This window comes from Fukomys damarensis, unplaced genomic scaffold, assembly GCF_012274545.1.
Source record: "Fukomys damarensis isolate Sample0158 unplaced genomic scaffold, DMR_v1.0_HiC HiC_scaffold_28, whole genome shotgun sequence".
In the NCBI taxonomy this organism is placed as follows: Eukaryota; Metazoa; Chordata; class Mammalia; order Rodentia; family Bathyergidae; genus Fukomys; species Fukomys damarensis.
The window spans coordinates 1,736,030-1,762,997 of NW_022900940.1; the positions used below are offsets into that span (position 1 = coordinate 1,736,030).

The following is a 26,968-nucleotide window of genomic DNA, read 5'->3' on the forward strand; positions in this document are numbered from 1 at the left end:
TCTTATTTGATACAGTGCTAACACAGCACTACTCTTTTGTTTGTTTCTTTGTTTAGGGTTTGAGACAAGATCTCATTATGAAGTTCAGTTTGGCCTTGAGCTCACTATGTATGTAGCCCAGGCTGGCCTCGAACTCTTAGTGATTTTCCTGCCTCATCCTCCAAGTGCTGGGATTACAGACAGGCACCACTATGCCTGGCTATTCAACTCTTCCTTCATTATGGCAAAATCTAAAAAATTTTAATGTACAAATTTTACTACTGACTTACATGTCTAAAAAATAATTTTAAAAAATCATGTTTCCATTCTTGCTGGATCCAAGCAAACACAGTGTCTTGTTTTAGTTCCAAATGCATAGGTCTGAGACCCACACATTTATTATAGGATAGATGAGATTTTCATCGTGACTTTCATATTTTATCACAAATTATGTTTACTGGGTTGTCTTCTAATGAAATATCTTTTTTGATAATAATTTCTTTTTGCCCAGCTGTCACTATTATACTCAGATTTATCACACTATGTACCAATCCTCTGAAGATTTCTGTTAATATCCAGTATTTATTTGTTAATATTTTTTACTTAACATTTGGGATAATTTTGCAAAATGCTTCGTTGGGGGAATCAAAGAAGCTGACCAACTTCAATTAACTAAATGGTCATCAGAAGACCATTTTGGGGGGGAAGTAAATTCTTCCAACCTATAGGTTCATGCTTAAAGGGGAACATTTAAGATAATTCTGTCTCCAAGGGGGAAAACAAACATAACATATTTTCAGTTCTACTTATGAATATATGCCATATAGAGTATCAAAGATAATTATACTATGGTAACAGAAGCCAGTCATGGAAAGGTGACTAAAAACACAAGTATATAATCCATATAATGGCATGTGAAATGGCTACTAAAATTCTTGGTGTAAAAAAGTATTTAATGACTTTGATATATTGTTAAATGGAAAAAAAAGTAGGATCTGAGTTAAGGAATTATAAGTGATTTTATTTTATTCAGGGTGCTTTCCAATATTCCAAATCCTCTATAATGAGAACGTATTAAATTACAGAACCGAATTCTTTAGGAAATAAAACAAATGACACAGACAAATAATTCAGAAATGTGTGATTTTTTAAAAAAAAGAATGGATAGCAATCAATTTATAATCCCCAAAACAAGGAATGTTAAGATGCTTTAGAGATTGCTTCTTTAAAAGTAATGCCTTCTGTACCAAGCTCCTAGGCAATAATTAAGAGTCTTTGAACGTCACAGTGTAAAGTCTATAAGGACTGAAACTGCATACTGTATTTTAGGAAGAGTTTTGAGTGCTGACCCAGCTTCATTTTAAAACAAGGCTCTGTCTGAGAGAGACAAGGACTGTTAAGCACAGATAATTTTTAAATATCACTACCACCATTTTGAACTCAAGGCTTACCAAGCACAGCGATAAAGATGTGAATCGTGTTTAATTGAAATCATTTGCCTTTAAGTAAATGGAGCAAAGGTTCATCATCCACAATCACCTCTGGAAATCTCTTGTCCAAGTTTGCCCTTCAAAGTGGGCAATGCTGGAGTCCTTGGTAATGGAAAATGGGCACATAGCCAGAAACAACTTCCTATGGTCAATGAGTTCTTGCAACACCCTTCCCATAAAAATGTGTAGGAAAGTACTGACAGATTAAATATTTCAGAATTTATATTTGTACATATTTAAGCGTTGAATGGTACTGTGCAAAAGCCCCCAAATGAAGCTTACTTTCCAAATTCTTCCCGGTCTCATCCCTCAGATTTCTGTGGTGATACCAAGTAGTTGACAGAGATGAGCTATGGCTTGGTTTGACTGGTTAACTATAAAGAACTTGGCCCCCTTTCAAGAGACCATGCCAAGTCTTCCTATATTTGTTCAAATTTAACTTGCCTTATGATACTGATTTATTTCATATTTAGAAGGTCTTACCCGATTCTAAAATACTGCTGCATGTAAAGTTTTTAAATAGTTTTTAAAAGAAGCTTCACTTAAAATTAGATTTAAACACATGTTTTATTGGCTGAATGCAGCCTTCCTTCAGTGTGTCTTAGTGAAAGTTTATTTTGTTTGGATTTTGTTTTGTGTTTAACGCCATACATATGTCCAAGTCATTTATAATTCTTATGGGTATTTTCTACTCCAGAGAATCCTTCCCCAAGATAAGCCACATTCCTGGTTTACAAAGAAGAGACACAGGGTATGGCTTGTGAGTTCACTGCTTTCTAGCAATGAACACTACAGTCCCCCAAACCCAAACAGAATCAGCCTCCCTCTGACTTTCATATCTTCCAAACAGCTCACTCATGACACCACCCTAGTTTCCTGCTCTGAAAAGATAAGAGGGAAAAACAGATTAGCCAGCAATGAATAAAAGTCCAATATGAGATCTCCTGATCACACCTCTTTTATTAGTACCTCATAAGTGAATGGTATAGGAGAGGAACAGAATATAACAAGAAGTCACCCAGCATACTACTCTCAGCCCCAAGTCACAAGCTAGCAAGTCTTTATGTGGTAAGAGGATTTAGTTAATTCTACCATGCATTAGAAAAACTGGGAAGGGTAAAAATGATATAAACCCTAACTAAAATAAGATAACATTAAGGACTCACCAATGAAAACAGTTTTAAAATTTTTCCTTCTGTAAGAAAACTGAATACTTTCTCATTGCAACAAGCTGCTGAATTTCTCCTCAGGGAACAAAGGTGTAAAGCTGTGAGGCTTAGAAGTTCGACTCAAGGTGAATGTGCCACAATCCAGAGGGGACATCAAACCAAACAGGTCAGCGTGACAAGCAGGAGCTACACAATGCTGAGGAGACCCGGAAGCTAGCCCACTCACTATGATTTGTCCTGCTGTAGGTTTCCAGTGAAAAGACATACCTGGAACCCTAAACCTTTAAGTCGCATGATTTGCTGACTCTGAGGTACTGAGGTTCTGCCACCAACTATAAAATGACTTTGACATGCATCTTTTCTAAGAACCTCTCCTCTCCCTCTATTTCATAACTGATTTTTTTTTTCTTTTGAAAATCTGTAGTTATAAACCTAGAATACGGCCTGGAATGATAACTTCACGATACAGAAACAATCTTTAATTCTATTTCCCCTTGCCTGTTTAATAAAACTTCAGTAGCATTTAATTGATGTGTAACTAATTTATAAATATAATTGTAATAATTTTATAAGTTGGCTCTGAGAAATCAAGAGTCCAGCTCACTTTCACATATGACAGAGACCAGACCTGTCTCATGGTATCCTTCTAATAGCACAGCTCCCACGCTAGGCTACTCATTAAACTGAGACATCATCAAAATGTCCAGAGGCCAAAACAAGGGAAGTTAGCACAGTGAAAACTAAATGTGAAGGTTATTTTCAACCAGAAGTATTTATTTATATGATTCCATACTTAGCAAAATCAGACATAGTTGATTCCATCCTTGGCTTTGGGTCTCATGGAAAGCTATGAGCATTTTCTTACCATTAATTACCTTGAGATTCCTAAAACCAGAATAACAACTTGTAATGCCGCCCCCAGATAGATATTATGATTCTGAAACTTACAGAGCTCCTTGGGCTGTGCACTTACGTCCTGGGGACACTGCCTGGCATGGATGATTACTGCTTTTCTCACTACATCCCACTCCCACATCCCAGAGTGGCAGAAATATGGCACAGAATAATTAAGTTGTTGAATAAAAGAAATTAACTATAACAAAGTAAAAGAATGCAATGAAAATAGTATCAGCTGACTTGTATAGGTACGATATGCCAAGAGCTATCGTAATGGCTCCACAAATATTAATTTATTTATGAATCAACACAAACTTTACTGTAAGAACTGTTACCATGGTAATTTTACAAGTTAAGAAACTGAAGCACAAAAGATGAACTAAGTTGCCCATTGCCAAGGAGTTAAAACCTAGGCAGCCCAGCCGGAGAGATTCTTTCCTTACTAGATTATAAATACAGTGCCAGGCCTATAGGAGAGGCCACTGAGCTACCCCTGGCATAAATACCCACAACACCTCTTTTCCTGCAGACAGCCAACACTTCACGGAAGGGCTGCAAAGTGTGGAACAGTGCTGCTCAGAACATCTTGTATTACTTCACTGAATACTTCAAGTTATTAACTCCATTTAGCAGACCAGATAAATGAGGTACAGAGAGGTTATTCAACTTGTCCAAGGATACATATAAGGCCAGGAACTGTGTTAGTGAGAATCCAACTAACCTCTGAATACATGCCATGATTTCCTGGCCCTCCCCATACTTCATTAATATGTTATTTAGTTTTATCTCAATTATCAAAATCACATGACACATTTATGTGACTCCAACTATACAGACACAGAAACAATGCAAGCCAGTAAAAAACAGCTAAATTTAGGGAGTAAAATCTGGTGGGTGACCCATTCGTGACCTGTCAAAGTGCAGAAACTCGCAAAAGTAGTGGAAAGGGATAGGCTGTACACACCCCTGAGAAGGCAGCAGCTCACCATGCTACTGAAACTTTAATTCATCAATACCTTAACGCATTTTCAAAGCTAATATTGGTTATAAAAATATTTTGAGTTATGAAACCATGTTTTGAGCCCCACCACTCCACTGTGTGCGTGGAGGGCTACTGTGAACTAGCAATGAACAGGGGTTACAAGCAGGAGTGAAAGGCAGGACACAGCCTGGTTCTTCTTTGGCCCACCTTGGAGAGAGGCATGAACACAGGGTACAATGCTGAAGGTGGAGAAAACAGCACTACGGTCTCATTTTGATAGTGAACACAGGAAAGAAAAGCTAAGCATGTAGACAAGAGGTGACAAGAAGATTTCTGTCTAGCAACTAGACAATGTTTCATGCCAATTCTCCAGAACAACCTACAAGAGAAATGTGGCAACAAACACACATCAAGGCAAAGAAACATTATTGTTTTGTTTTTGTTCTTTTTTGGTACCAGGGATGGAACCTGGGTCTTTACACTTGTGAGGCAGGCGTAGCACCAACATTAAATTGTTAAAAAACAAAACAAACAAAACAAACCAAAACAAAAAAACAGTGACTTTTTATATTCCTACCACTTACCAAAGGAAAACTCAGCTGACTTTATGCCACATAGCATTATGAATCAATTTTTTTCAACATAAAAGTTGATTCAATATCTCCATCTTAAAACTCTATCATTGTGACATTTGTTATATACTAAAAGACCCAATCACTTCCCTTTCTGCAAATATCACAGAGAAGCCAGATAACAAATGAAGGTTGTACTCTGTAACAAGAAGAGACTAGAGAGTAAATCAGAGCAAAACACTTACAAATCAAGAGGGTAGAAGAAAAGCACTGGGAGAGATTAAATGCACAAAGAACAATAATAGGAAAGAAATCTCCTGTGAAAAGAAGCAGTTGATGTTAATGGAGACCAAAATGAATTAGATCTTCAGTGACTGAGCTCAAGACGAGATAATTTTATAAAGTTTATAGAAAGTCACTTGAAAATTACACAACTTGTTGCAGTCTATCTTCAGAGACAAGGAAAATAAAAGTTCTCCATGAGGGAGCTGATCAGAAAACACGTTTATAAACCCAACTGATGATTAACTAGAATATTATCCTTAGTTCTCATTTGGACAGAAAAGTCACTCGAGAACTGACGATGCCTGTTGAGTTTCGGGGAAAGATTCTGACACAGAAATAGATGAAAATAAAAAAATTTTAAAACACAGAGGGGTGTTGGAGCGTACAAGAAATACAGAAATGTGGTACAGGAGTCAAGCCCTCAGCAGAACATGGTGCAGGGAGAGCACAGGTGAGCAAATTCTGCTTGGCGAGAACAGGGCTCAGGAGTGCATTCAGCAGCAGTTGCTGGGTATTGGGTACAGAAAGCGAACTCTGATTTAAGTGAAGGGAATGAGTTAGCTTACACTTGGGAGGGGGCTGAAACACCTGCCTTCTCTCTCAAGTCTGAGCAAGTACTAGAGGCACCTGGAGGCCTGAGGATCAGCATAACAAGAGTCCCAGAAATGCGGCTGAGCCAAACACATCTTGGGAACCTGTGTGTCACAGGGAAGCTGGTTTGGAGGAGTGAAGCTCCCAGACAAGTGAGGCTGCATTATGCAGCTTTGCTCCTGGATCTCACACAGGCTTTCCCAAGGTATGTGGGTACCCAGCCTCCTGGGGCACACTGTTTGTAGATGGCCCTTTCCGCGGGGAACCTCTGAAGAGTCGAGGCTTCCGGCCAAGGGGTCATGTACAGAACGATGGCGTTAAATTCGATGTCCTCAACGAGATGACAGGAAATGGGAAAAGCCCTTAAAAGTAGACAAGAGAAGGAGTCCGGAGAAAGCACAACGGGCAAAGAGTAACAGGACTATATGGTTACCACAGGCCACGATAAAGCTCACTTCTGCATCAAGATGTTAATATCCTTACAAGCATATCACTCGTCTATGCGCAGAGGAAGGTCTCTCACACAATCTGTGGCAAAGGGTCAATTTTCTAAATATTCCCTCATAGTCACTGACTGATACTCTTACAAAGTACAGTAATACGAATTATTGAAAACTCAATCTTCCATTTGAATGGCATGGTAATGGCAATTTATGATAAAAATCTAAACACTTATCTTCAGCTTCTGTACTTATCATAAATCTAAAACAAACTACTCATGGACTGGCACTGGGTAACACATTGTTGGCATCAGTCAATACCACATTTGGGGAGCATTGTCCTAGACCATGGTGGGGAAAGGAGATCTAAGTTACATAGACTCAATTCACAGGAAAATTAGTGAACAAATCTATGTTCCAATGAAACTCTACTTACAAAAACAGGCACATTTGCCTGCAGAACATAATTTGCCTACAAGGCCAGAGACCAAGGTTTCACAAACTCTGACATGTGGAGGAACCACTTGGGATTCTTGAGAAAACTCTCAGAATCTGCAATTTCTAGAGAAATCTGCATTTGTAGAGAAATTTGCATTTCTCTCAAGCTGGGATAAACACAAATTGTCCCACAGCTCCCATTCTGAGTAGTAAGGTTCCATAGATGATTCCTGAGAACATAGACCTAGCACACACCTTTCAATAGAAAAGATACTTCAGTAAGGATCTTTACTGAGCTTTAAACAGACTGCAGAGTAGACTACACCTGTGTTCCTCAGTTATAAAGAGATAAATACAATAAAAGTGAATGAATGGATGAGGACAGCTCTACTGGAACCAGTAACATTAAACATTGGATAATTCAATGCTTTCTTGATTAGCCTAGACTTGACAGACAGGTGGTGATCCGAAATGTTTGCTGACTGCTGGCAGGATGCAGCACCACGCTATGTCAACTAGAGCACACAAAGCATGTCTAGGATGACGGTGGGGCATTGACTGCTGTCCCCAGTGTCGTGCATCATTTGATAAAGGGTACAACTGTTAATGGGTAGCCCTCCTATGGTTGTACCTCTGTGGAAGAGCTGAATCACAGAACACGTTCCTTTAATATGAGTTTTTCTTCATTTTTCCTTACTTTTATATGTTTTACTTTTGATACTTTTACCCTTCTCATCTGAATATAAAATACCTCTTTTCATTGGAATTTGGCTAACAAGGGTAGCATCTAAATTAACTTATCTAGTGATTTGGCTTAATGGAGAATCAGCTCCACTTCCAAAACCTGACCACAAGTCTTAAAACACAGACAAGTATCAGAAACCATCACCTAAGTACATTACACAGTGGGCAGTTCTTCTACCTGCTACACAAATTCCAACAGTCTTAGGACACAGTGACATACTGAGCTTTCTAAGTCACTTCCATCTCTGGGAGAAATGTACTGCTTGAGATGAGCAAGCAAGCAGAGTCTAGAATGTCAAGGGTTAAAGCTCCAAGAGGATTATCTATTCGCTGTTTATGATCCTACAACCTCTGAGTATCAGAGCAGGCACCTAAATGTTTGTTTAAAAAGACTCTACTGAGTTCTAATTGCAAAAAAGGGATGTGTCAAGAATGCCTACAGATAACGATTAATGAAAGAACAGATAAGCTGAAGAAAAATAATTAACTTGGATTTGTGCCAGGTGGCCCTCAGGAATACTAATTTGTATGTTCGATGTGCTCCATTTCACAAAACCTCAAGGGTGGTAAAAGAGCATCCTTGGGAGAGGGTGCTGCATGTGCAGATAAAATATCCAGGCAAGTTCAGAGAGGTCCTCTGACTGCGAGGGAGATGCCACCCAAATTAGAGTAAAGCTGCAGCATCAACTGTTCAAACAGACAAACCTTTTTCTTTCTCTCTAGAAGTCTGTTAATAAAGTAAGCCACAATGCTGTATTGTTAGGACAAGCTGGTGCAGAAATAATAAAAGAAATGGGAGAGGAGGGCAGCTCCCAAGGGCAGTAAACGCTGGACAGACTGTCTCAAGGGTAGCATTCATGTCATGACCACGAACCCCAAGTTCAAATCACGGAAGAGCTGTGACATTTCTGCAAGGTAGACTACCAGAAATCTGCTCAAACAAACCTCTCAGAGATAATAAACTTCTACACTCTCAAGCCCCCTTTTACTTTTGTTTTCCAACCTAGCAAGTACAACACTGCCACTTAATGCCCAGCATCAGCTCTCACGCTGTGTATCTGTTTACTTGTTAGCTCACTCAGCTCAGCTGGTCTCTCCCGAGATGGGAGCCCAAGCAGAGCAACACCCTATTTCACTCGTGGCTTTTCCCTTGGCGTCCAACAGTGCTCAGCATGCGCACACAGTTCACATATTCCTGTTGGCCGATGATTCTGAACGGGTATGTGCAGTTTAGTCATCCTGCGATCTGGAGGACTCCTCTTGATTTCCAGCATGCTGGGGACCCCTGCTACCCCAGAAGAGTCAGTCTTAACGAAAACCGAACCTTGGCCTCATGGTGGACACCTGATTTGTTCCCATGACTGAGTTCCTGCCTTACTTACTTGCCTAGTATGGAGTCTCCCTAGAAACATGCTTCTGCATGCAATGAATGAGCTTGACCCCTGCACCCAACCAGGAGATGAGGGTGTAATTTTTTTAGACTACTTGTTAAGAGGATTTTTAAAGGCTATTTGGGAATTTCTTCCTATGCTATTGCTTCTTGTTATCTGTCAACATGCTGCTTTCAGGTAAGGCCCTTGTACTTTACACTTCTGCCTGCATAACTATAATTTGCACACACTGCCTCTGCCTGGTAAACAGGACCTCATCTTATCTTTGTTAAAAACATCCTTCCCTCCCTTGCTTGCTTGACCTTGAAGGGAAAGGCTAGTTACAGACTATGCTCCCTCCCAGGCTGTCCCATGACATTACGGAGTCTTGCCTGACACACAGTACTGGCTTCCAGCCTGGGAAAGGAATTGTTTCAGCAGGAAGGCTTATTAACTCATGATGCCTCTCTTCCTGGATGAGAACATCCAGCTAGATGACTGATGTGGCAAGAAGGAAATATGGACTGACAATACAAGTTGTTTAGAAAAAACATTTTAGGGAGTAATAAGACAGAAGGAAGTGTACAGCAAGAGTGGAATCACCCAAAAGATAAGCGAGTGGAGAAAAACTTAAGAAAGAACTGTACCTTAAACTATTTTTTAAAGAATATAGAATAAATTAAAAGTCTACTCATAAGGCTTCAAGAAGAATTTAAGAGGGGGCAAAGAAAGTAATATTTATAAACAAATTTAAAGAATTTAGAAAGTAAGGGAATACAAGAGATAATTAAGCTGTGAGTACTATAAATTGTAAATATTACACGGAAAAGAAAAGGGAGATCAGCATAAATTACTACTAAAGTGACATCGATGAGGGTTAAAGCCGTTAAAATGACACATCTCAGAAGTACATATGAAACATCTTGCTGCTTTACGAAGACAAAATGTTTCTAAAGCTAAGAAGGGAAAAGAAAAAATAAGAGAAAAGGAAAAAAGTAGAAACAAAGTCTCTGTAAACAGGGAAGGTAGAGGGGGTGAAGAGAGGGCTGGGGAATTGGGAAAAAATAAGAACCAAGATCTACCATGTAAAGGTACAAGATCCCAATGATGAGTGTGCCTAAAATGTAACAATAAAGAAAAAAGCAGAGGAAAAAAAAAAGTAAAAAATGTTTGGTGAGAATTCATATAAAAACAATTTATGTTGATTCATTTCAGAATCCTAGCAAAAGAAAGCATGGAAAAATAAAGGTTTCTCTTCACTCTCTCCTCACTCCACTGAACTGAACTGATACCTGAACAATCAGGAAGGAGCCCTAGGCCAAGTTTTCTCATGTATTTACAGGTAGGGCTTTTGGAAGGTGATTGGGTCTTGGAGGTTCTATACTCATAAGTGGCTTAAACCACTGATGAGTTCACAGTCTAATATGCTTTTAGGAGGTGGGGCCCTCTTGGAAGAGGCAGGTCACTGGTGCTGTGTCTCACTCTGGCTCTTCCCTGTCTTTCTGTTTTCAGGTTGCCATAGATTGAGCAGCTTTCCTCCTCCAGGCCTTTCTGCCATGACATTTCTGCCTTGGAGCCAGCTGACCATGGACGGAGCCCTCTGCAACTGGGAGTTTAAATTAATCTCTCTTCCTTAGGTTGTGTCAGGGATTTTGTCACAGAGATAAGAAAAGCTATAATAAGAGCCACCTCTGAAATTCTTAGGTCAACATCTAGACAACTCTGAGTGGGTATATCATATATTAATGAACAACTCACTATAAATTCTGATATAACTAAAACAAACTCAAATAAATAGGCCATTGAGAGACATGCATAAAAGATTCAAGTATCCACTTTGTCTGTATCTAGCTTTGTCCTAGATTATAACGCTTTTTTAAATTGTTACTGAAATAGTAAGAACCATGATGCTTTTCATAGTTGTCTCTACTGCATTTGAGGATTAACTCTACTGTACTCGGCTGTAAGAAATTTTAGTTGTCAGTTTTCTTTAAATAACATTTTAAATCACAAGTTGCCTTTAAACTGGCTGGTATTTAATATGGCTAACAACAATGATGGTCACAGAGACCAATCAACAATAATATTGCTAATATGTTTATCATGTAATAATACATAATCCTGATAGAAAATCCCAACAAAATTATAACAGTGGTTGTATTATGGAAATAAAATCAGAAACATTTTATCTCATATGTTTAGCAGGAATTGTGAATCTACAAAAGATGATGATATTCAAATATATAAACATACATATATGTATGAAGTAAAGGGATGAAAATTTACAAGAAAATCATGCTTAATTGAAAAGTAAGAAACCATGTAAAATTCCCTCAAACTTCATTCATTGAATCCAAAGGTATGAGGAGATGTCTGGAAGCATGAAGGGCACATTCATAAGCTGTCACAATCAAATCTTTCTTTTTGAGAACCAAATGAACATAAACCATCAAAGGAGAAGATTTTTCATTTTGCATTCAGGCTCAAAGTTCCTATCTTTTTATAAAAAGAGAAGAAAATGGAATCTCTGTATCATAATATCTCTGAAGGCTACAAACCCTTATCCGAACACTGCACAGGCAGTGTCATTATCCACAGTAAATATGATTTATCCACGCACAGATGCTCAGTTAAGTGAATGCGGCATCATTGCTCTTAGGTGCAATACAGGGCCAGGTTCTTCGGAGTGTCTGGTCATGTGTTTGTCAATTCATCATTTCATGACCTTGTTCTACGTGTTTCAGTGTAAGCATACTTTATACATTTTGTTACCTCCTAACACTGCACTCAAACCAACAGAACTAGAACCCATGCCTGCATGCAGCTTCTCCGTCACCTGTATTTTCTCTGTAACACACCATCGTGACATTCTTCTGCTCAGGAACACTAGCCTGCACTTCAGCACTATGCTTGTCTGCCAACAATGAAATCACAATACTCATGCACAGACGAAAATGTGGGAAATAAGGCACTACAGAGACTGTGAAGATGGACATTTGTTTACACTAACAAAGTGGGACAAGAAGGTAGAAATCTGCCTTATTAATCTCTGCAGGGAAAGTGTGCCTAGGTAGAATTTTTCACCACTCTATGCACTTTTCTGAATGACCTTGACAGTGCCATGGAGTTATAAATAACTTCTGGAGTTACAAATAAATTATATCACACAGACAACTTTTTAAACAAGGAATCAGGGACTAGATATACTAAGGACACTAGGAGAAAAAAATTCGTTACCTTACTATGAAATTGAAATTCTTTCAATACTTCTAAAAACACTCCTTGGAAAGAACAAAGAATCTTATTACTAACTAGAAGAACGTGCCATTTCAAATTGCAATATTCATCATGCCTCAAATCAGATTCAGAGAAATGTTCCTTTAGTGGAAAGAGCTGGAAAGAATACCATCTTCTGTCTTGAGATTCTAAAACAGTATCCTGGTTCATTCAAAAAAATTAAATTAATAAAGGTTTCATAAGAAACTGAAAATAATTACAAAAATAATGTGCACGAAGTGTCTCAATATATGCTACACGAAATAGTACTTCAGGCACACAAAATCTATTATGAGACATCAAACGTTTGCCTAAAAGGCAAGAAACTGTGACGAAGGAGTGACAACACATATAAAAATGGCCTGTTCCTTCAAGCCTGCACCCTCCCTGTACTAAAAATCATAGGGAAAGGAATGATGTAACACCGAACTCTCACTCAGAAGTAGACCAATGACATGAACAGGAAGCTCATAAAAGAAGCAATAAAAATGCAGAATAAAAGAAAAATAATCACTTTGGCAAAGAGTAAGAGTAATGATGGCCCATAATAATGATGAAAACTGGGACATTCTTCTTGTTGGTGACAGCCCTCTATAGTCCTCCACTAGCATTGAGATAATTCACAAGTGTGGAAACTTTGATATCGTATGTGCTTTGTAACTCCTGTCTTTAGAAATTTATCTAACATGAGTAATCTAAACTGTATGTGAAGTTATGAGTAAAAAGAGCTTTGCAAAGTTACAAAACAAACTCAGTTAAATTGTATATCCACACAGGCTACTGAAAATCTAGGAGAGAACTATACAAGGACAGAAAAAAACATAAATTGAAAAAAAAAAGCTCTATAATATTGTTAATTATGTGATACTAGTTCTCTCAAAATTCTGTATTCATTTTTCAAGATACATATGTAATTTGATCCACTTTTATATACTTTTCTATATTTCTATTCTAATTTAATAATTATAGAAAAGGAGATTATTATTTATAAAATATTCTGAAACAAAGAGGAAAATGACTATTCAGCAAATCACTGAAGCAAACCAATTTCTCAAGATGAGCCAGATGGGCATGTTGTTCATTTCAGAACAAGACAATCTTTCCTAATTCCTAATTCCCTGGCAGTGACCGAAGCATGAGGCACAGTTATCTTCAGCTCTGAATCCATGAGGGCTCACCTCAATGGACCACAACCAACCTTCAGGGGATAGTAGAGAATCAGAGATTTTTAGTCACTAGCGTGTCTGAAACACAGGTTTCTAGCCTTATTCTTTAACACCTCAAAAATGAAACAGTGAACTTTTCATATGTCTTGCCATTCTACTATCCATAAAATTCAGAATTCCTGACATGTTCCTGGCCACGACTTAATTGTCTTGCCAGAAAATGCTCTATTTTCTAATGGCTGCTTTCAACCATTTTTGTTCTCAATTCAATAACACTTTAAAAACTCCAAACCTTAGCTTTTCTATTAATAATGTATTTCCATTCCATTTGACAGTATAATTTGATTAGAGGGCCATTTCTCTTTTAACAGTCTACAAAGGCTTCTTGAATATATGCTTCATAATCAATTACTGAGCAGGTGGGACTAATGACAAAGTCTGTCAAATTCTTTAAATCACGTATGCTGAAACAAAATAAGGCTTATTTAGATCTGACTTTTGTGAAGCAGAGTAGAGAGCACAACCTTATTTTTTATTGTTTCTGAAAGTATGTCAGCAAGGAGGATGAAAATAGATTTAGAGTATTTCATTAGGAATGTTTTGAAAATGCAGTAGCTATCAGACACACCAATTGTGTGTGAGATAGCAATCAAATGCTAGGACTTAGCTATTATTGGTAAGTATTGACAGGTAATGTGGAACAAGTATGAGATGGGCATGAGGAGCTACCCATTCTTGGAAATTTAAATCAACTGGACATCTGGAAAAGAAATACAAAATCTACACCTACAAATTCACAGCAGCAGGGAAACCAGTTCAATAAGTGAAGGACAAGAGGCCAAAGATGGCAGGTTTTCCATTCTCTGGCTGACACAAAGTGGTGTCCATTCCTTCCCATCTGACCACTACACATGGGATACATGTAGTGAAATATCATAATGTACCTATAAATATGTGATTATACGTATCAATTAAAAATGAAAACATGCTTTAAGATAAAAAAGGCTCTTCTAAATGGAAGAGGAGACTAATGAATGTGTTACAAATTCATACTCATGGAATCAGTTTTATTCTTCTTAGACTAGATTATCAGGTAAACTATTGTGAAAAAGAATGGCTGCCTGGATTTCTAATTTTTTTCAACTCTATATGAAATTAAAATGTTTTTTCAAGCAGGCCTGTAGGATGAAGAATGTGAGGTAGGGAAGTGGTGGAGGACGTTCTCGGTCAACTGCATCGCAATGTGTAGGGGACTGTGTGGAGAAGGAATATCCCAACCGGGGTAATACCTGTCTGGAGAATGGATCTTTCTTACTGAACTTTACAGGCTGTGCAGTGTGCAGTAAGTGGGATTTTATGCTGATCACAAACAAATCCCTAAAAGAGGAAGATGGAGAAGAAACAGTCACCTATGATCATCTGTGTAAGAACTGTCATCATGCAGTGGCCGGGCATGAGTATACATTCAGTACCGTGGATGAATTCCAGGAGTATACCATGCTGTGTCTGTTATGTGGCATAGCTGAAGATACTGTCAGTATTCTCCCTGATGACCCTCAGCAAATGACTCTGCTATTCTAAGATTTCTCCACTTCTGTTGTGACTCTTTTGTGTTGGTTTACCAATACAGCAAGCCTGATGGTTTGTCTCAAAAAAAGAATGTGAGGTAGTCATTTCAAAAATAATGCTCTTGTTCTATAAAGTGTTGACACTACACTTGAAAATAAACTCCTACAAGAACTCCATCACTCTAGAAAGTAAATATTCATTGCAGACCAGATATTTCAGAGAATAAATGCAAGATATAGAAAAATGAGTTCTGCTTTGTTAAAATATATTAAAACAGAGGATGGACCTGAAGAACTTCTGGCCACACAAAGCCAGTGAGGCCACACTAGAGACCTAAATCTTGTCTAAATTCCGTAACTTGAACTAAAGCCACCAAATAATTTACCACTTTATAGGTAGGAATTTCTATCAGAATAGACCAAGTAAGGGAACTGTATGACTGTCATCAAATATTTTCTTTACTGTACTTCAGCATTTGTATTTGAAAAACGTTCTCTTTACATTCCTTCAGTGGAGCCCCAGATTCTGGTCTATAGCTGCCTAATTCATGAACTGCTGTTTGTTCAAATAAACTTTAAAATGTGAAGTACTTCAATTTGCCTTGAAATAGCTCCATGCTTCTTCTTCTTCTTCTTCTTTTTTTTTTTTTTTTTATATAACAGGGATTGAACTTAAGACCTTGCGCTTGCGAGGCAGGTCGCGGCACCACTGAGCTAAATCCCCAGCTCCATGCTTCTGATATAAGTAAGAATTCAGGTGAAAAGATATTCTGGTTTGTATGTAAATGTCCTCTAAATGTGCAATAATTTAAAAATGAGCTATATAGAACATAAGAACCCCAAAATACATTAAAGCAAAGTATTATTTGCATAAACCTCATACTATAAACATGGCCTATGATTTTACTTTTCTGGTTTCAACTTCTATAGGCCCTGAAGCATTTTACCACAGCACTATAAAGGCTAACCTCTTCTCCAATTTAAATTAAATGATATTTTGTGCTTCTTTCAAGCTTGAATTCAATTCCCCTTTTATTAAATTGTATTTTCTCAGTTGTCTGTTTAGGGAATTATTTCAAGAGACTGAATCATTTTAACTTTCCATCAATTTTAGAACAATACATGCAGTTAACATCGAACATCAGTGAACCTGTTCCAGACACCTGCCATTTCTGTGAATGTACATTTAATCTAAATCTAAGTTTTAGATAATTAAGTACTTGATATTTTAGACTTGTGCTACTATAAAATGTTTCAAAGAAGAAGAAATAAAGAACTGCTGTATGGGAAAAACTAAAAGTGTAAAATAAGATCCAAACTGTATAATTGACAATGTGAAATAGGAAGAAAAGGGCTGAAGGTATAAGGGAAGTGGGAGGGGTAGGGGAAAGAAAATAAAAGAAAAAATATGAGAAAATGAAAAACGGAAACAAAGTCTTTGTAAATAGGGAACAGTGGAGGGGGTTAAGGGAGGGCAGGGATAAGGGGAAAAAATGAGAACCAAGATCTGTCATGTAAAGGTACAAGATCCCAAAGATAAATGTGACTGTACTGTATACTTAACAAGTACCAATAAACTCAATGTGAGAGAGAGAGAGAGAACAAAAAAAAAAGAAACAGAACTGCTGTATGTGAAGTGATTAACTATGGTAATTACCTCGATTGTAGTAGTCTCTTCATAACATGCATGTATCGCTAAACATGGTTAATATACCTTAAATATATCAACTATACTCAATGAAAAAGTGCAAAAAATATTAAACACTTAACAAAAGATAACACAAACTGTAGTTTTCATTATGTGTTAAAAATGTTTGCCAAGCTGACAATGCTTTGGGATATTATTTTCATGTCTTCACCAATGAGTCGACAGAATTTTAAAGAGCATATCCAAATGACTAATGAATACATGAATACATGAAATATGCTCAACCTCATTAATTATGAAGGAAAGGCAGTAAAACACAATGAGATACTGCCACACACTTACTAGGATGACTAAGATTAAACAGAGTGACCCACACAAGAACTGAAGTGAAGTGAAAAGCAGCAAGCACAAATGAGAAGACAGTATATGATTCCAATTATATTAAGTTAAAAACAGATATAAACAAACTGATGTTATTCAAAATTAGGTCAGTGGTTGCCTTTGGGAAGAAAGTGGAAGGATGTGGCAAAATCTAGAAGGCTGGTCTTTCTCTATTTATTGAACTAACTGAAAGTTACCTGGGTATGTTCACTACATAATGCTGTTCTGTATGTGCATTACATGGAAAAGGTTCTTAAATTTTAAAAATGATACAGTCATTTAAAACTATTGTCCCTTTAAATGGGAAAATTGTGCATAAAAGTGACTCACTTCACTAACTAAACAACCCACTGAGGAGGATACAACGATGGCCAGTTTGTAAATGAGGGGAAAGTAAGGCACATACAAGTTAAATAACATGCTCAGGGTACTACAACCCTAAGCGGTAACGACAGGATTAAACCCATAAAGTCAGGCTCTGGAGCCTTATTGAGAACCCTTTCATCCTTACAATAATTTGGTGCTTAGGTAGCATATTTCTTTATGGGCATCTAACAGGCTCTAAAAACATGACTTTAAGTTGGATGTAAACCAGGAAGTCCAGTCAAATCCAGCAGGGTACCTTCCCTAATACCACTCATGTACTATTGCTTTTCAAAATCAGGCTGCCAAAAGCCAACAGATTTGCTTTGACTTTAGCTAACAGAGTAGAGTATTGGTGGGATGCATGCCAACTGGCCCCCTTTTTTATTTAGGTGCACAAGATGTTTTACATAGTCTGAAGTTTTTGTACTAATTTTGTACACCTCTGGAATTCTAAGCTCAAAATTAAAGACGAAAGCCCAAGCATAACTTAAAAAAACAAAAGCCCAAGGATAAGAGTCTCTGTAATGTTTTTCTTTTAAGTGTGTTCAAATTCTTAACAGACTCCTCTAACTGTACTTGTATTTCTTATTTTATCCCATTATAACTCCCTGCTAGTTTAAGAGTTTAGAATTCTGTAAATCAAAATGAAGTAGATAAGATGTTCTACCAGCAGCAGAACAAAATTTATTATCTTTCTCTCTTATCAAGCCCAGCTGGAAAATGAAAGAAATATGAAATATTTAATGATATACTTCATGTGAATCCTGTTTAGTAAGTGAGCTATTTTGAAACGACCCTCATTTTAGGGTGGTATACAAAAACTAAAGATATTTCTGGCAGATTCAAATGAAAATCTGTATTTGGGCTTCACAGGCATTCAAAAGTAACACAAATTTGAGCTCTTTGATTAACATGAGTGGAAACATGTCAGTATGAAATATTATTCTTGAATGATGCTGTTTATTACCTGATCAACAGAATTATGTTCTATATATGACAAACAAAGAGCTATTATCAGTTGATTTAAGTTTACCACTAACAGGCCTTTTGTAATTTTGAGTTTCAGTGTATTCAACTAATTCTTATCTCTAACAAGAAAATCAATGCCTTTGACATAATTAGCTTTGGGCTCTTGGGAAACTACTACCTCTGTCAGGTAGACAGGGTTCTAGTTAATATAATTACTGCCAGAACTACAAGCAGTTTCTGTGCAAAACCAAATCAACTCATCTGTACTATTTTTTAGACTCTGTGCTTTGAATTGTGTGAAACAATGCCAGAGTTGAAAATACCCATTATATTTCCATGCTTTTTAAATGGCTAAGAAATTTCAAGATCTGGGAAATGTACTGTGAGATGAGCTATGCATTCATTTTCCTGATATAGCATAAGAAAAATAACTCCCACATACCTTTATCTACCCAAATGACAGCCAATCGCAAAAAAGTTTAAATATTCTTAGCACTAAAAAATATTCTATAAAGTAAAGCCAAAATTTCTGAAGTGGATATTTAAAAAACAATAACAAAAATGGCTCTGCAAGTGATTTTTCATTCCACTGCAGCTTGTACTTTTGCAGAATTAAAATTCAAGATCAACCACTAAGAAAAGATATTTCAAAGAAAACCCTAGGACTGTCCTGGTAGATTCAATCCCTTGGTGGCTCTCTATTACTGGCAGTGAATTTCGCCAGATGCTAAAAGTTAAGTATTTTCATTGCAGGCACCTGTCCTGTGGGTAGTTTGTAGTACAAACAGCCAGAGAAGCTATGTGTCATGTCCATAATATTTACAGACTTCAGTTAGTTTGGGAATCTCTGGGAGGAAAATGATTCTTCCCTTAGAGGAAAGTAGGAAGAAAGGATAAATGAATTAATGATGTGGGAGCAATTGATAATGGTTCTATCTAATGGATGGAATGTGCTTATACAAAGAAAAAAATCTTCTGCAAATACATTTTTTTCATGGCTGAAGTAAGTAGCCAATAATACACTACCACTTATTTTGTAAATCAGAATAAAAGAACATAAACATAGGTAAGTCACATTTAGATAACCAAAACTCAAGAAAACTGGCATACTAACCAACACAAAACAAAATTTTATGCATGTGAAACAAAATAGACTGTCAGCATATTTACTAGTGAACAGCTTCCAAATTAAGACCAGACTATATTTGAGGGGTGGCAACTCTGGTATGATATATTCATTCATGACTTTCTGGACGATGATTCAGATTTTCCATGTCTTTAAATATTTTAGTAACCAAGAAAAGTTTTTATACAGGGTCTCATTGACTCTCAGAGTTTAGTATCAAATTGGTGTGGCACATGTCTGCCTCATAAGTATGTAAATAAAACTGAGAACCATGTACATCTTCTTTTTGAAAAACTGTAGATTTTTTTATATAATGTGCATAAACCTTGTCATCACAGACAACTGAGCAAATGGAATTGAAATGAAGCAAACAGGTATTGAACTTGGTCACTAAACTAATTGATCAAATATTTCTCACATGCTTTAATGTACCTAGCATGAGTATGGTAGTTACATCCTAGTTAAGAAAAAAAGATGTTTATGAAGCAACAATGGAAAATATGAAACTTACTACTTAGTGCATATGTTACAAACTGTAATGGTCAAAGATGAAAATTAAAAGGCATACAGAAGCAGGTGAGGCCATTATTCATTCTTGTATTATACACATTAATAGAGGATCCTAAAATCTACATTTTCTGGTTTGATAAGTAATACCTTTAGCATTGTTATGGAAGGAAGGTGAGGCTGAGTCCTCTTTAACTCAAGTAAACATAGGACTAGGGGAGTCAATGTAAAGTGCTCAAAATACATTCTTTCCAACCAATGCTTCATTGTTTGACACATTATATCTTTTTCATTTACTTCCACCTCCTAAGACTTTGTAAGCACAGCTTCTGAAATAAGATTTTCATGGCTGTTTACAAGCCTCTCACGCAAGATGAGGGTTGCAATCACCATGTACTACAAGAGCAGATGGCAGGATTTCCACCTAGGGCTGTAAAACACTTGCGTCAGTTTATTCATTCTCAGCAGTAGCACACAGGCAGCTCTCAATGTGAGAAATCAGAACACAGCCAATGACTCTACAAAGAGACTTTACCTTAGGATCCGAGGTGAGCAATTTGAATGCTTGATACACTTGAGATTCCTTTACACCGCCTCCTAGATCCAAGAAGTTGGCTGGTTTCCCACCGTTCAAGAAAATGATGTCACATGTGGCCATCGCCAGTCCTGCTCCATTCACTATAAAATGCAAATAGCACACATGGCAAGGTAAATTTAGCAGCAACAGAGGTTACATAAACATTCTCCCAGCCCAACGTTAGTGAGAGAGCCTTATTATTCCCAAGCAAATTTCTATCCTGTTTGGCATTCAGTTCAACCAGGTAAGTGCATATATTTTTATGATAAAGCATCGACGAAATGTGCATTCAAAGAATAAGCAAAAAATAAATGGAAATGAGAAAGATGTCTTGAGATGTTAAATCAGTCTAGGAAACAAAAAGAAGAGTTAAGGAACTAAACAATCTGTACTTGTAGTAAAGAGCAGGTTCTGGGTCTAGAAAGCCTAAGTTTAAGATAATTTGAAGTGGGAGAAAAAGGCTATGAGAAGTTGCTAGAACTTTGAGATATCGGTAAAGAGGAGAATTTAAACATTTTTTTTTTTTTTTGCTTGCTGAAACTATGCACCTTTGAATGAAGTATCCCTCTGGGATTGAACCACAGGATCCCACCTTCAATAGGTCTCCATACTATTTTGTATTTAGTGCAACTCTGCACATTTATATGATGTTATCCAGATAAACTAGGAAAACAAACCAATGATAGCACCAAAGTCAATATTCCTATCCCTCTCTTCCTCTTTAATGTATGAAATGTTTATTAGCAGACCAATTATGAAAATTAGAACCAAAAAATACCAACCTCGTTACAGTTTTTCTTAAATCAAATGAGGTTTAAAACTGAAATCCTTGTTTTCTAGAGCTAAGGTTTATTGACCAATTATACTTCATTTGCTTAATTATATAGAATTACTTTCCTCAACTTGGAAGGCCCAAAAAAACTCTCAGCACAGCAGAAATTCTCTAGGTTGAATTTCTCAGACAAACCTATGAACTGTGAGTAAATTAATTATGTTTAGACCAAATAAAATAAAAATTGCTTACACAAGATCTTAAAGCAATTTGAAACAACACGTGTTAATCGTAATTTCTGAAAATGTTACTTGGTCAAATCATGCATAGTTTGACACAGGCTACAAAGAATATGAATTTAATTTGTTCTAAACACATCATTTTATTTTTTTTCTTTCCCAATGCCTATGAATATTGAGAGTGCATTAGCACATCCACATCAGAATGATGTGTGTGATCTGGTACACTGTAGTTATTGCTCCACTATAAAGCAAGTGATTTTGGTATCACTTGAAATTGTATGTTATTTTCTATTGTATTGAACAACAAACTACTGGATGAGGTCTCTTCTGTTCTGAATAAATGATACTGTTGGCTTAATGAGTAACAAATCCTTTTAATTTTAATTCCACTAAGATGAAGACTTTAGTTTCGAGTGAATGAATTGTTCCTAGCAGAAATACAGTCTTACGCAATTAAGTCAGGAGCATATAAATCTCAGCATTATAAGCTGTGGACAATAACTGAAATTATATTGCCTCTACAGGCCCATTCTTATTTTGGCTGAATAAATCATTTTCACAAATTTATGATGAATATGATGGAATCAGTTGTTTTATTAATAAATCAGTGTAATGAATGAAGCATATTGTCATTAGAACTATAAAATCTGAAGTGTTAGTAAAATTATTAAGGTTTATATCCTCTTCTCCTTCATCTGAAAAAGGAATTCTGTTTTAAACCCAAATTTCACAATAGTTCCTATCCCATTACCACTGACTTGGGTGGTAAAGATTCTGAGACTTACTAAGCAAAGTTTAACAGATGTGTTAAATCAGTAGTTGTCAACTGGGGTAATTCTCAGTACCACAGAAATTTGGAGACATGTTTTATTTTCAAAACTGGTGGCTGTTATAGCACCCAGAGGCCAGGAATACTACTAAATATAATGTCTAGCACAGCCTCCTACAGCAAAGGATTATCCCACTTAAAATCTCAATAGTACACCAGAGAAGAGAAACTGCTTTCAACCAGTGACCACTGATAAAATGAACTTTGAGAAGATACTAGACTATTTTCTAAAATCGTTCAGCTGCAAAAGTCTCATGTTTACTTGCTACTCTTAAACAGCATTTAGTAATCGTGTTGATGAATTCTGTAAAAACCCTCAATATAAATGCTTACCAAAGCAGGCAATGTTCCCATCTAGTCCTATGTATTTTAGATCATATCTGGCAGCTTCATTTTCAATGGGTTCATTTTCTGATTTGTCATCCATAGCGAATATCTCCTTTTGTCGGAATTCAGCATTGTCATCAAAGTTTATCTTGGCATCAAAACAGACAACTAAATAAACAAAAAAGCAAGAGGAACACAGCTGAATATATCTTTTAATTAAATTCTGCAGGGTGGCAGGCACAGGGGAAAGGCGAGATATTTAACTCTCATGTTATAGGCAGGAGAAACTGTTGTGGTTTTCTTGACCTTTGAACTTCAGGATTAGTGAGGCTAACACGGCTCCTATTCTCAAGGGACTTATATTCTAATAGACAGCATAGTAATTTATCTCTTTTGGCTTGTGTTCACAATAATAGCATTGGAAGGTGTCATTAGCCACGCTAAAAGCCACAGATTGGCATAACATATAGCTTTGATTAGCTGTTACCATATTCCTTACTTTTACTATTTAACTGTTGATTATTGCTTTTCCCTTCTATGTAAAAGAGACATTAACACGAATCCTTCTATCCTTTTCTGTCCTTCTGACACTGCAAAGTGAAATTTTAGCACCGTGTCCTCAATATTTTGAAGACAGTGGAAAGAATTCTGAGCCAGAATCCACTTATTTTTAAAATCCCGAACTCTGCAACTTGTCTTATTTAAAATATTTTTAAAATAAAGTTTTAAGGGCCGGGGATTTAGTTCAGTGACGCTGCCTCCTGCCTTGCAAGCAGAAGGTCCTGAGTTCCATGTCCGGTAAACAAAGAACAAAAAAAAGCTTTAACACTTTAATATACTTAAGATGTACAACATGTTTGGATACACATATTTTGGAAGCATTCCTATAGTGAAACAAATCAACATTATTACCTGCTTCTCAGTTTGTTTTCTTGTCCTTTTTCTTTTTCTCAGCCTCCCTCCCTCCCTTGAGTACTCGAAATCTATCCTTTCAAAGATCTTCAATATGCATACTAATTCTGTAACCTTGTTAAAAACAAAACACTAGTTTGTCTATGGGCTTTGTTTGTAATTTTTATTTTATAACAATGAGAATAAATCCCTAATTTATTGATTTACATGATTAGGAATTTGCTAAAATTATAGCCATTTCTTCAATTTGTACAGATCTACCTTATGATTCCTTTGATTCAAATTGTAAAATACTAAGAGACCAAGACTTCTTGGTTAGATGAGAAGGTACCAGGCACCGAGAGAGCTATGGTGCCCACCCATGCTGCTGGTGAGATTCCTAACATTTACTGGGAGCAAACACATTCCATGACAGGGAGGGACTGGGCACCACCCTGGATTTAAAGGAGCACTTCTTCAGGGGTAAAAGAAATGACAGCAAGGGCAGAGTGGTTATACTGATTTTATATATATATATAGACAGATAGATAGATAGATAGATAGATAGATAGATAGATAGATAGGTAGGTTCCAGTGCACCTATGTTCTCCCTCAAAATAGAAACTGGGGCTCTCATGCCATGCCATGGTGATATTCCTTTATTTGACTTGGGACATTGATAGGCAGGCATTTTTGATCAAGATTTACTAAGGTTATCCCTCCAGCATTGTTGACAGGTACTAAACCCTAGAAACAGAAACAATCACCTTGAATTAATGGCTCACTGAAAAGTAATGGCCATAATCTGCTAATTCTACTTGCTTCCTAGAAAAAGAAAACACTTGCATTCCTGTCTAGGCAGAATATTCTCTAAACATTTTCCTAAGAAAAGATTCAAACATTTTGCAATAAATCTGCATAGAACATTGATGTATTAACATTTAAGAAGACTTTGCATAAATACAAATCCAGATCACAAATTACTTTTAAACACTCACTGACTGACAAAAGAGAATCTTGTACCTAACTCAGTCTTAGCTTGAGTCCTTGGTCTTACCACAAAATGCCCAACCACTCTGCCCACACACCGTGAATACATGGAGTGAATAGGTAATTACTTTCCAGAATAATGAAATCATGATGATGGAGCCCTACAATTACCAAAGGAACTGACCAATGTTTTCTGCTTGCTACAATGGCATTTTCTCAGCAGTTAATGACCAGTATAATAATCAACAGAAAAACAGCTTCATTCCTGGCTTTCCACTAGGTTTATACGTACATTATAATTAATTTATTAGTAATTTTAGATCCTCCATTACTCACTGGCAAGAGCACTTGTAAATGACACCTTCAAAATGAATGGGCAAAGGCTATCAAATTGACTTTCTAAGTGAAGAGTTTCAAATAAAAGAATTCTTGGTCAAGATCAATAAACCAGTAAATCAAAATAGTTCCACGTTAATCTTTGCCCCTAACAAAGACTACAGTTACAAGCTGCTTGAGAGAGTGGATAATTCATGGATATGTATGCAAAGTTCAGAAAGCAGTCTCCACTAAATGCTTGCAAAACCCAATTTTCAAAAGATGCTTTCCTGCCATAAGATGTACATGCCAAAAACAGAAAGGAATTTGCTATTTGGTGGCACCATGAGAAAACCTGACAGTTAACGCAGAGTAGGAAGAGGGTAACTGTAGGAAAAGGGGATGTGTGTATCTATTATGGTTCCTTGCTAACTCTTGTCTCTCTGTAGAGAAAACTGAAAAACATAGGTCAATGTATGTAACTCTAAGAGCTTTGGGAAGATAAAAATATTGCACCAAAGTGAAGTTAAGGAAGGAGACTCAGGTGTTAAGAAAAGTGGTCCAGAATCAAACTATTATCTTCAAGGCCCCACTTTGTTAGAGGAGGGAAGAAGAAAAAGCACTTTTTAAGGATTTAGGGATTTTCTTAGATGCATTTTATCATAGTTACTTAATATTATAGTCTGTGATATTGCAATTTATAATAAAAATATTGACTTTAGTTTTCACCTTTGATTCTTCAGATAGAAATCCTAAAACTTGACACATGGTGAATCTTTAGCTCTAATACTTTGATTTCAATTGTGATTACTGACGAACTCTTAAACCCCTGGGAGACAGAATCTTTTGTTCTGATGAGGTCACTCTTGGTGGGCTTCTGAACGAGGGCTGATCAGCTGAGAGAAAAAGTTATGGTTAGAAGCTTAGAACTGCTGTCCACTAGGAAGTGAAGGGGGTCCTGACAATGAGTTAACAATAGATAATTTCTGTGTGACCAGGCCTCCATCAGAATCCCTGAACTGCAGTGTTCAAACAGGTTCTAGGATACTGAACACACGAAGGCACTCAATGGAAGGCTGGCTTGCCTGGAAAAGGCATAGAATTCCCCTGCCCCTTCTCATATAACTCATTTGGCCATTCATTTCTATCCTTTATGTATGTATGTATGTATGTATGTATTTATACATACTGGGTATTGAACTTGAGATGTTGCAATTGCGAGGCAGGTGGCGGCATCATTGAGCTAAATCCCTGGCTCCCTTTATTTTTTAAAATAAATTTTATTTTATTCCATTCTCCCCCTGAAGCTCCCTCCCCTCTATGTACAAAAGCTTTGTTTCCATTTTTTCCTATTTTCACTTTTTTTCTTGTGCCTTCCCTTTCCCCTTCCTCCTCCCTTGTTCCCCTTCTCATTCAAACACTTCCTTCTCATTTCCCAGCATTCATTATACATTTCAGTCCTTATATTCTTATTTCAGTTTCTCATACCTGAGAAACAGTGCAGTATTTAAACATGTGTCCCATATATTTCACTTTGGAGTATGTTCTCAAAGTTCATCCATTTAGCTATAAATGTCTGAAGCTCATATTTCTGTATAGCACAGCAGTACACTATTATATATTTAAAAATTTTTTTTTCTTCACCCAGTCGTTAGTTGATGGGTATTTGGGCTGTTTCCAAGATTTAGCTATTACAAACTGTGCCACTATAAACATAGGAGTGCAAATATTGCTGTGGTCTGATGCTTTTAATTCTTTGGGGAAGATACCAAGAAGAGGAATAGCTGGGTCAAATGGAAGCTCTAGCTTGAGTTTTTTGAGAAATCTCCACAATGATTTCCACAGTGGTTGCACCAGTCTGCATTCCAACAATGAAGGGTTCCTTTTTCCCCACAGCCGCTCCACCATTTTTTATTGGTTGATTTGTTGACAGCAGCCATTCTTTCTGGAGTGAGATGGAATCTCAACATTTTACAGATAATTAGTGATGTTGAACATTTTTTCATGTATTTATTTGTTGTTTTTAATTCTTCAACTGAGAAGTAGAAGTCTTCATTTCAG

General features: G+C 36.8%; 2 protein-coding genes across 2 annotated transcripts in view; one reads left to right on the forward strand and one right to left on the reverse strand.

Moving 5' to 3' along the window:
- The window catches only part of Suclg2 (succinate-CoA ligase GDP-forming subunit beta), a 243,642-nt gene that overhangs the window by 74,944 nt on the left and 141,730 nt on the right, over positions 1-26,968 (reverse strand). Inside the window, exons 8-9 of the mRNA XM_019205106.2 lie at positions 22,718-22,879; positions 20,500-20,642 (exon numbers count right to left, since the gene is read on the reverse strand). Coding sequence (XP_019060651.1) covers positions 20,500-20,642; positions 22,718-22,879 — 305 coding nt within the window. The remainder of the gene's footprint in view (positions 1-20,499; positions 20,643-22,717; positions 22,880-26,968) is intronic.
- Positions 8,690-14,980, forward strand: LOC117283626 (protein Churchill-like). The gene is made up of 2 exons (XM_033757044.1): positions 8,690-8,806; positions 14,603-14,980. Exons 1-2 carry the CDS (start codon positions 8,690-8,692, stop codon positions 14,978-14,980), a joined length of 495 nt encoding a protein of 164 aa, XP_033612935.1.